The sequence below is a fragment of the Hyperolius riggenbachi genome, chromosome 4 (genome assembly GCF_040937935.1).
Source record: "Hyperolius riggenbachi isolate aHypRig1 chromosome 4, aHypRig1.pri, whole genome shotgun sequence".
NCBI classification, from domain to species: Eukaryota; Metazoa; Chordata; class Amphibia; order Anura; family Hyperoliidae; genus Hyperolius; species Hyperolius riggenbachi.
The window spans coordinates 369,051,812-369,063,870 of NC_090649.1; the positions used below are offsets into that span (position 1 = coordinate 369,051,812).

General features: G+C 40.5%; 1 protein-coding gene across 3 annotated transcripts in view; it reads right to left on the reverse strand.

The window, feature by feature from the left end:
- Window positions 1–12,059, reverse strand: part of ZBTB2 (zinc finger and BTB domain containing 2) — a 131,677-nt gene that overhangs the window by 92,385 nt on the left and 27,233 nt on the right. The window contains exons 3-4 of one of the 3 annotated variants that reach the window (XR_011019408.1): window positions 7,075–12,018; window positions 4,711–6,865 (exon numbers count right to left, since the gene is read on the reverse strand). Coding sequence is in view for 2 of the 3 variants with exons in the window: in XM_068232003.1 (XP_068088104.1) it covers window positions 10,647–12,018 (1,372 nt within the window). In the remaining variant the exon portion in view is untranslated. Of the gene's footprint in view, window positions 1–4,710; window positions 12,019–12,059 lie in introns of those variants that run through there. The other 2 variants (XM_068232003.1, XM_068232002.1) reach the window with 2 other exon arrangements.

Below are 12,059 nucleotides of genomic sequence, written 5' to 3' on the forward strand. Positions count from 1 at the left end.
AAAGCGATGAGCATTTGCTTTTATGCTAGCACTTTTTGGTGTACACTGGCTGTTACAAAGCATGGTCCAATTGGCCCCAAAAGAGAAAAAATTAGTTCCCGACTCCAGATGGCAATCAGATAAAATAGCAACATTGCTTTCTACTTCATCTGCTAGGTCATTAATAAATAAATTGAAGAGCACTGGACCCAGTACTGACCTCTGTGGGATCCCACTGCTAACAGTCACCCATTTTGAACATGATCCATTGACCACAACTCTTTGTTTCTTGTTCATTAGCCAGTTCCCTATCCATGCACACAGACTCTTCCCTAGTCCTTGCATCCTCAAATTTTTTACCAGACTGTTGTGTTAAACAGTGTCGAAGGCCTTTGCAAAGTCCAAGTATATCACATTTACAGCATTTCCAATATCCACACTAGCTGTCACCTCATAAAAGCGGAGCATATTATTGAAATAGGACCTGTCCTTTGTAAACCCATGCTGATAAATAAGATTATTTTCTGCTATGAAGTCTTGTATATTATCTCTTAGTTACTCCTCAAATAGTCTGACGTTAAGTTTACAGGTCTTTAATTTCCCGGATCTGATTTTTTGCCCTTTTCAAATCCACAGGTTCTAACAATCTAGTCATACCCAGAGTCCACCTGGAAATTATTGGTCCCAGAGCCTTCTGTCATGCTACTCCTACGTTATGGAACTCCTTACCTCAGCAGATCAGGACAGCTCCATCTCTGGATGTTTTCAAATCCTGACTGAAACCCCACCTGTTGAGTTTGGCATTTGCAGAAATGTAATTTTTGTTGTGTGAATACTTCATCCTACTACTAACTACTGAATCTGAGAGAGCGTAAGCGCTTTGAATCCTATGGGAGAAAAGCGCTATAGAAATGTTATTGTTGTTATTGGGCAATAATGGGAAAACATGGGCTGTACGCCGATCTATTGGAACTCTGCCAGTTGAAAGACAGTCACATATAACTATTTCAGAGTTTACTATAACGAGATTCTACTGTAATGTAGGAGTAATGTGATAATCTATCTGCACTAATTCTGGGAATACACAGTTTTTTTGTCAGATTTACAGTGCGATCGATTTTCCGAACGGTTTCTATTCACCTATATGAAAAAATCATTCAGAAAACCAAAATCAGATTGGACCGGTTGGAAATTATCTATTGACCCACCTCACCTACTCACCTCGGGAGGGGGAAGCCTCAGGATCCTAATGAGGCTTCCTCCGTCCTCCTCTGTCCCACGGGGGTCTCGCTGCAGCCATTCAAAGTCGGTGTGACAAATCCGACAGCCTGTTCAATATCTACCTTCCCAGGCTCCAGCGGGAACGCCATTTCGGCTCTTCTGACGGAGATAGGCGGAAATAGCCGATCTCCGTCGGGTCCGCTCTACTGCGCAGACTTGCGCCTGCGCAGTAGAGCGGCCCGACGAAGATCGGCTATTTCAGCCTATCTCTGTGGGAAGAGCGGATACTGCGCCTGCACTGGAGCCACGGAGGTAAATATTTACATCGCTGCCGCTCCGGGAGGATTTTTGCCGCCACCGTGGGACAGAGGAGGACGGGGAAGCCTCAATAGGTTCCGGAGACTTCCCCGAGTAACCCCCAGGGGACTTTTTTCGACACAGATTTTCTTTAAAGGCATTTGCATGATCTTGTTTTGTTGCGAGTTCCTTGTATGTCCTATCTTGTATGTTAACCCATTGATCTATTGTGCAGCGCTGCATAGTAGTTTGGTGCTTTATAAATACAATAAATAATAATACGTCTCTAGAGTGTAAGCCTTCAGGCAGGGTCCTCCTCATGTCTCCTACCTGATCACGCACCTCCATTACCGTACACCCATCCTATGGATCTGAGTGAACTCGACCTGTCTAATCTCCATGCTCCCATCCAGTGACTGACTAAGCATTACCTTGTACTCATACTGTGCTGTGTGATCTGGTTTCCATGTATTCCTGTATTGTCTTATTTCTGTATGTCACCCCTAAATATTGTCTGTAACCTTAACAATAAATACATAAAATAAATAAATACGCCACCAGTCTATTGCAGAGCTGGGCTCAAATCCTCCCACATCCCAAAACCATACAGATAAGTTAATTAACTTCCCCCTAAATTGGCCCTAGATTATGATACATATACTACACCATACATACATAGACATATGACTATGGTAGGGATTAGATTGTGGGAGGGATAGTTAAGTGGCAAGACCATATACTCTAGATCGCTGCAGAAGATGCTAAATACTTAATAATGATGATAATAGAGAATCCCCATGAGGAGACAGACTGGTACAAAATACGTACATGGGTTTATATTAGGGATTAGCATTCCGAAGCAAAACACTGTTTCATAAGAATTGGATCAAAACTCGAATTTTAAAAGATGCATGAGGTAAACAAATTCAAAAATGCTTTACTCCCCTGCAGCTTCTTCCAGCCTCTAGCAGTCCCACTTTAAAGTGCCACTATTCTCCAGGTTATTACTCCCCCCCCCCCCCCCACCACACACACGATAATGAGCTGCGGATGGGTGGTGGTCTTCTGCGCAAGAGAGCATCAAGCATCTCATGATAGAGAGGTGTGCAGCACTACCATACGCAGAAGACCATAACCCATCAGCGGGTCGCAATTGTAGAGGGGACAGTGTCGGCCTAGAGAACAGTGGGACTTAAGCGCCTGACAGATAGACTGCTAGGGGCTGGAAGAAGCCCCAGGTGAGTAAAGTGTTTCTGAATTTTTTACCTCATGTATCCTTTAAGCACAGCGGTGTGTGTTAACTTGTCCCTTGACGTCACCTCCATGTACTTCCCTCCAACTGCTTCCTCCTTCTGGCTGTGAAGGAAGCTCTCCAGCTGTTTCCTCCGTCTGGCTGTGAAGGAGGAAGTATTGAGAGCTGGAACACACAATGGAGGGCAGTACACAGAGGTGGAGTCAAGGGTGAGCAGAACCTGCCTGCTGGGGTCCAATTCATTTGGAACAGTGTTATACTTCAGAAACCTCATCTGTAATATACATGTTAGATATACATACTTTGTACCAGTCCATCTACTCATGGGCATAATAGTGTATAAACTATGAGAGTCTGACCAGCATCTGTATACAGATCCTTATGAACTGGTCCGATTTTTACTATCTACTGTGACAGCAACAAAGTAATTTATAGGGCATGTAATGTATGTGTTCACAGTTTAAAATTTTACACTTTTTCATGATCGCAGTCCTTAAATGCAAATAAAATGTATGATGAAGGCAATGTTTACAATGGGCTGTTAAATATCCTGATAAAGCAGCAATGAAGGGAAAAAGTTGCATTGTGCATTATATGTGCAGTGTGATGCATATAGTGAAGCATACACTTCATACAAACTATGCTTCACTGCTCCGGTTATCAGTTGTGTTGTGTGTTGCCACACTGCATGCATTGCAATATCCAGATGAATTCCACTGCACTACAAACGCACTGATGTGGACGTACCATCACAATTATATTGTCCTATGCAACTCACCGTCCCACTATGAATGTAACCTCAAAGTATTAAAATTTTCCTTTGGGAAACATATTTACACAGCTGTAGCGGGAAACAGACCAGTTTTTAAGCTGTGACCGTTGTATGATGTGCATGATCCGTCACATCGGAATTATTGCCTCCCCATCCTTAATTACCTTCCAATTATTTGCAATCGAAAAAACTGCATTGAAAGATCGCATTTAGTAACAAATTGTACCGTTAATGGGCACCTTTGCAGCTGTAGGCCACAAGCAGTATCCACATTACTGTTGAGCTGATATTTTGCCTTTTTTTTGCAATTTAAACAGTGGACATGTAGCAGCAAATACCTGCTTTACTTCCTTTGGTAGCATAGTTAAAGGACCACAATCGCAAAAAATTGTAAAATACCTGTAAACACATACAAATAAGAAGTATGTTTCTTCCAGATTAAAATGAGCCATGAATTATTTTTCTCCTATCTTGCTGTCATTTTCAGTAGGTAGTAGAAATGACAGAACTGACAGGTTTTTGGCTAGTCCATCTCTTCATGGGGGATTCTCAGCATAGCCTTTATTCTTTATAAAAGACACTTCTTGAAAAGGATTTATATAAGGATGCTGGCCAGCCTTCCTGCTCTCTGCACACTTTTTAGCAGTAGGACACAGCAACTGCCTTTTGATAATAAAGAAAACCATGAGAATTCCCCATAAGGAGATGGGCCAGTCCAAAACCTGTCGGTACTGTCAGATTTCTACTACCTACTGAAAATGACAGCAAGATAGGAGCAAAGTAATTTATGGCTTATTTTACTCTGAAAGAGACATACTTCTTATTTATGTTTTTACAGGTATTTTACACTGTTCGCGATAGTGGTCCTTAAAAAATGGGCTCGGATTAGTCTACATGAGATGAGCTTATGGACAAGTTTACATTGAATCGGTTGCAATGTGCCACTTGTGGCTTCACAGCGCACGATACCTCAATGCCATTCATTTGTAACGTGAGCCCTCATTATTATGCTGGAATCCAACAAGTCAATGTGCGATTATAACATATTTTGCATACAAACTATGCACATTGCATGGTTTACAAAGAGATACATCAATAATTTCTACAAAGATACAGGAAAGAAAAAAAATGGAGAAGTCTGAAAACAAAAACAAGAGAATACGTATTTGAAAAAAGTTTCTTTATTCTGAAGAAAATAAAAGTTTATATGTGAAAACAGGTATCAATAATCATCAGGCTAACTGATGATCTGTTCCAGAGCATCTGTTTCAAAGAAAAAGTGTCTGGCAAATATAAACAGTGAAAACAAATTGATGCAGCATCAAATGAGAACCTGCAGACGAAACACAGAGCTCAGCAGGTGTGCAAAGCACAACATAAAATACTAGAATATGGGAACAATCTGAAGAGTTGCTCTTACTTTGCGATGCTGGAATTTGTTACAAAATATTCTTCATTCACAGCTACTGCTTAACTGCACAAAGGCGCCATTCAATCAATCCAAAACCACAAAAATATCAAACTTCAATGTACTGGTGAACTGGGGAACATGTATCAAATGATTTACAAAGTTTCAAGTGGGGAATATCCTGCAATTCACATTCAACATATTGCCTTAAAGTGAACCTCCGGACTAAAAATCTACTTAGCAGAACTGAAAAGGCTTTAACAGTTTCTTAGCATCAGAACTTTATTTTTCTTACCAAAGTATAATTTTCAGCTGCATTTTTAGCTAAGCTCCACCCATCAAAGAAACCTGCCCGGGCTTTTTTCCCCCTGATGCTGTGCAAAGCATGATGGGATTGCCTATGTTGTTAGTCACGTTGCCTAGCAACTGGGAGGGGTGATCAGCACACGGGACAGTTGGAACAGTGTCTCATGCTCCCTGTCACCTCCTTTCAACCAAAAAGATGGCTGCCCTCATGAAATCAAACATTTGCCTGTTCTTTTAAAACAGGGTGGGTAAGAGATCATATTACCTATCTATTTTAATTAAGATAACTAATGTAACTTAATGACAGTATGTTTGTTTAGGCTGAAGTTCCTCTTTAAAGAAAAAACAAACAAACACACAAAACAACTTAAAAGCCAAGATCCAGCTGAAACTTTCAGTTAAATTTTGGGCAGAGAGGGAAATTATGGGTTTTAGGTTTTAATTGTTGTCTGTGTCCCTGCTGTAAGAGAATATTCCTCCCTTTTTTATCAATAATATGTTCTGCAGAGGGGACGCAGCAAAAAAGAAAAAATAATGCAGTGAAGAAGATTCTGAACTTCTGTAAGGTTTCTACGCATGTCATCGTCATTATCCTGACAACATGCAGGGCTCAAACATGACAGTCTATATGTCACCAAGAAAGGGAAAATTCTCTTGAACAGTTACAGCTAAAACCTGACAGATGGTCTAAATCTTCCAAATTCTATCCAAAACTAGTAATTACCAGAGATGGTTAATGAGATGCAAATAATTTAGGCATGCATTCAAATTTCACGCTTGAAATGGGACCAGTCTAAATTGACAGGAAGTTAGAATGGATTAGTCTAATCTCAAGATGAATACAATCTTCATGAAATGCAATCCTGAATGCAAGTCAGAATTATTTGCAACACACAGACCATCTCTGGTAATAAGTGGGCTAAGGTAGACCTTCAAACTTAATAGAAAACTAAGCACATACTAAAATAAAAATAATCAGTGCTTGTGTTCATGACAAAATGAACAATAGTTCCAGAAACACACCTCTTAGCAGAATTTTAAAAAGTAATTACAGCTCTTTAAGATGACCCCCATGTACAGGGCAACTGCACCCACACTGCATTAGCCGTCTCACCCACATAATTAGTATAATGCTGTAAGCTCATCTTTCAAACTGGCCATATCCCACTGTTCCTGCAGTTGCCTGACACTGAGCTAGATACAGAGCCAAACTCTCCCCAACCTTGCCCACACAGTGATATAAATCCTACCCACATCCCCCTTGCTAGTCTATATCTTGCATGCAAAGAAGGTAGGCAGGGAATGGCATCACTGACAACTGTCGATAGACAGGAATAGGAGTATGGCTCTGCATCTGGAATAAGCTCTGGGAAACTAAAGGAACAATTAGGTACGCGTGAGGTCTAAAGCTAAGTACACACTTGAGATAAAAATCTGGAAAATAAAGGATCACAGACCAATTTTACCCCCTTCCATGTAGTATGAGAGCATATCTACATGGTCTATTCTATTGAGCTGAACGCCCCATCAGATAAAAATCTTTGAAAGATGCAGTACACGTGCAAAAGATCAGTTCCTGCAAATTGCATTCATAGTCTATGATAGCTGCAGATCTCATACACACTTTAACCTTCCCAGCGTTCAATTTCCCCAGGATTTCTGTGCAAACCGTGATAAAATTTATTTTTAAAACTTTTTTTTCCCTGTAACTTGCCAAAATGTGTCAAGCAAGGGTCTAGTATACAGTGCAGGAGAGTATTGATGTGTATGCATGTTTATACTGTTCACAGCATGTTTTTTTGAACGGACATTTCTGTCCATACCGCTAGGGAGGTTAACAGACATTCATCTGCAGATCAGACAATCCTCTGCAGCTCTGAAGATCCATCCTGATGGATCTGATCTGCTGTGCAGCATATTTTAAAGATTTTTTTATCTGATGGAGAGTTCAGCTCAATAGAATAGACTGTGTAGAGTATGGCTCTCATACTACATGGGAGGGGGTAAAATTGGTCTGTGATCTTTCATTTTCTCAAGACTTATCTGAAGTGTGTACTTTGCTTAACTGATTAGATTGCAGTACAGTACTACACTTATGCTGGGAATACACGGTTCGTTTTTGCCTTCGTTTAAACCTTCGTTTCGATTGTGCCTTTTGTCCTTTTCGAGCCCGAAATAATCAGTCATACGGTTAATATCACCACCCACGGTTTCGTTTTTTTTTCCGATTCTGATGGTTTCGTTTTTCCAATGATCGAAGGCTGCAAAGAAACGAAACGAAAATCCCTTTTTACAGGGACGGACTAGCATAAACGAATATATAATCGATCTGAACAGCCATCAAGCCTACCAATGGCTCGATTAGATGGATAAAGAGAGATAATATCAAACATGTTCGATCACTAGTCGTTCGTTTTTGGGGTCTATTAATCGAAACTATAATGAGATTATGACTATTTTCACATACGTTTTCAACACTCGATTCGTTTACCGAACGAATCGAAGGTTTAAACGAAGGCAAAAACGAACCGTGTATTCCCAGCATAATGCTGGGAATACACAATGCATTTTTACGGTCGATTTGCCATACGATCGATTTTTCGATTCGTTTTTCCGCTCGATTCTCTTATCTATTTACATTCACTTCTATGAGAAATTGATCAGAAAAACAATTGGAAATAAGATCGGACATATCGGAAATTATCTACTGAATCATCAATCTGCCGAAAAAAAAAGGATGGTGTATTCCCAGCATAAAGCCTTGTACACACGCATGAGGCCTGCTGCCCAAAGGGGATCGGATTCCTCGGGCGACACTGCAGGGTCAAGGTTATACAGACGCGTCGCTAGCCTGTAGGCTAAGCAACATGATCTGTTTCTATGTGGGGACAGAGCGGCCTGGAAGTGTCGTAACTTGATGAGAAAGGCAAGTGAGGAGAACAATGCTCTTGATCATCACCCTGCCGATGGATCGCTGGCCAAGTAGGGCTGCTGTACATTCACTGGATTCATGGCAGAGGCAAGCATCATCAGCCTTGGCCAAGTTTAATCTAGCATGTGTACGGGGCTTGACAAAAAGGTGGACAGGGATACCGCTGAGTGCAGCAATAGTCTCCCTGTATATGTAGCCATCTTAAGGTGACTTTTAAAGTCAGTTCAGGTGTACTTAAAGGGACTCCGAGCAGTGCACAAACTATGAAAAGATGCATATCATTTTAAAGCTCTCTTTCTCCTCTTTGCAATGATATATAAACCGGCGCCCTACGCCTTTTAGTTTTCGTTATTTTCGCGATTGAAATTGCCGCGGCCACGATTTCAATCGCGAAAATAGAGAAAACTAAAAGGCGTAGGGCAACAATTTAGGTGTCGCCAGAAAGAGAGCTTTAAAATGATATCCATCTTTCCATAGTTACTTGTATTACACAGGACGACACTTTCCCCAGTGTCAGCAGCTCCATTCAGCAGAAAAAGTCGCCCTGTGTAATACAATGTAACTATGGAAAGATAGATATAATTTTAAAGCTCTCTTTCTCCTCTTTCTGACAACACCTAAATCGTCACCCTACGCCTTTTAGTTTTCTCTACGCGGCCGCTGCAATTTCAATCGCGAAATTAGCGAAAACTAAAAGGTGTAGGGCGGCGGTTTATATATCATTGGAAAGAGGAGAAAGAGAGCTTTAAAATGATATGCACTGCTCGGAGTCCCTTTAAATAAGCCTATTTCAATTTTTCCTTGTTGAAAAAGAAGTTTTGTTTTACTCCAATTTACCTTCGTGGGCACTTCTGTTGTAGTAATTGAACTTTTCACTCAGGCGTGATCAGTATGTATCTCTGGAACTAGTAATCACTTTGACATACACTTTCACTATATGCTCACTTTTTGTCTCTCAGGCTTTTGACAGGTTAGCTGTAAGTTTTTTTTTTTTTTTTTTTTTTAATTTTTTATAAAAACTATATCCTGGTTATTAGTAAGGCACAACAGGTTGTCATGGAAACATCAAAATGTACTCCAAAATAATTAGAAAGGGTAAATAACTAGGGTGAGATCAAGTGGGTGGTTTTTGCACAAGATTTTATTAAATGGGAAGGAGGAAGCACTTCTTCCACATTGTCACATCAGTCATGACAACAGTACAGCAATGCAGTCTGTGAAGGTGCACAGTATTCAGACATGCACAGCCGTACTGGGAAATCTGTAGGTTTTTTTTCCTGCAAATAACCACTATAGCAGTGTGTTAAAGCCTATCAAAGCATGTTCTAGGATAATTCAGTATTGTTTTTTAACTTAGCATAGAGAAAGCATGTATGGAAATGGGAAAAAAAATAAATCCTATTTTGACAAAATGGTCACCTTGTGCCAATATAGCATGCTTTACATACCCTTGCAGATGGGCACCAGGTTAATGAAAATGAAAACTTAAGTAAATACGGTTTACTGTAGGTTTGTGGCTGAAAAATAGCTTCATAGCAGCTTTCAACAGATATCCAGTTACTAATAAATATACGGCCACTGTTGGGCGCAAATCTAATGACTGTCATAATTACTTACCGAATTTCTAAAATCACATGATTCATACTTGCAAGATACAGGGCCAAATGGATTATTTAAGAGAAATTAACTCAATACCCTTTACCATAAAATAGTCCTGTCACTGAGGCCATCACTACAACTTATGTTAATGTTCTCAGGGTTTTGTATTAGAAGTAAACTAGAAGCACTGCTAAGATCTGAAATTGTGTGGCAAAGAAGGTGGAGGTGTCTTTATCATTTCTGGAATGAACAGAATGTGGGGCAAAGAGAATTAGCTTTATGTTTTTATGTATCCTATTAATCCCTGAACAGTGAAATAAAATATGCAGCTCACACAACCACTGATCTGCTCACTGGCTGGTGCCTTGCATCCTATTTTATAGGCTACACAGTGCGAGAAAATCAAACTTGATATATTAAACGTGCGTATGATTTATATTTATTTAAAGTTCTCTTACCAAAAGTACTTGCTCCCCTGATATTCACAAATACATTTTACACATTTATCATCTACAAATGCTTCATCTAGCACATTTCAGTAGTTCTACTGACATTAGGGAGGCCATTTCATTGTTCCAGTTTCCTTAGGACAAACAAAATTAGGAAAAAAATGAGAAAAAAAAAAAAAAAAAAAAGAAAGCAAGAAAGAAGAAGAAGAAAAAAAAAAAAGAAACAAAGAAGACTGGGATTTCAAAGCTGTTACCACCCATGGAAGATAAACGGTCTTGCTCATCAAACAGGTCCACAGCATTTAACATTATATCCCAAAACTAATCATAAGAGAAGGTAAAAAGGATGGAGGTAATAGAAATGACAGATTCTCTATGTTAAAAAAGAAATGTACACAGTAGGAAATTATATACATACACAACTAGTTGAGCTAATCTAGCACAGGATCCTGCTCTTTTTTGATGGTTGCTAGCATAGAGTTATCAGTGTCTGCTGGTTCTGAGTCCCCACTACTCAACAAGATCGACTTTCCTTCATCCTCAAGCGCGAAGACATCTGAGTTTTGGCCTTGGCACGTATGTTTGACCACCTCATTTGGCGTGGAGAATGTTTTGTCGCACAGGTTGCACTTGTAACGTTTATTTGTTTGAACTAGCATGTTGTCCAACTGGCTGCTATCATCAAAAGAACACAGCTCCAGAGTCTGCTTATCAACCACCGTGTAGGTATCAGAACTCTTTAAGCACACATGCCTTGCAGCCTGGTTGGCCCTACAGAAGCTCTTATCACAGGTGCTACACTTAAATGGCTTGCCTGTGTGGATGTACATGTGTTCCCTCCAATGGCTTTTCTGAATAAACTTGCGCCCACAAATAGTGCATTCATACTTCCTACGTTTCACTTCTCTTTCTTGGTCAGTTTGCTCCAAGTTATCTATGTCAGCAATATCTGATGGTGGAGGTGTCTCAGACTGCTGCTGCCCATCTATTATTGGAGAGTCTGAGATCTGAGCCATGTCACTGTCGCTTATGATGCCTGTCTCAGTTGTCTCCATTGAATCCTTCCCTAACTCTGATCCATTGTTGCAAAAAGATGGGGAAATACTAGTCTCTGTCTGCCCAGCCGTGGCGCTAAATGGCATTCCAGTGTGTAGCTGAAGATGTTCACGCAAACTACTCCTCAAGTTAAAGCGACGACCACACAAGTGACAAGCATAGTATTTAGGAAAACTTCCATTTCTCTTCATGATGCTTGGCTTTACATGAGCAATCGTTAGTGATGTATTCTGCTCCTCACTTGGTGATTCTTCCATGCTATTTTCTTCCAGAGCAGAAGAAGCAGGAAGGACAGACGAGGCTGGCTCTGGAGACAATGAAGGATGCACTGGCTCAGAGAATGTTAAATTTGTCCGGTTTGCTGTTGGCAAGGAAGATGGGAGTTGAGTCACGGGCACATTTTCAGATGTACTTTCATTATTTGGCCTTGAGGGTTGTGGTCGCGTTTCACGAGTAGCCTTGTCTGCTGCAGGGGCCGCTTTTGCTGGTGGCCTTATCTGATGATCTGCTATCTGAATTCCATAAAGGGAGGAGGCAAGTGGGAAAACCTGATCTGCATGAGAAAAGCCACCATGGCTTGCAAGGCTGGCCTCTTGTATCAGGGGGAAAGCGTGCAAAAATTTTATACCTTGCTCAAGGCGCACAGGATCAATTAACTGAGGTGCCATTTTTCCAGTATACATCAAGTGTAAAAGATAGCTAAATATATCTGGCTGGATGTCTGTGGATTTCAAACGTACACATTCACTGTAAGGAAAAGAAAGGACATAATCAGAAGGAGGAAGGGA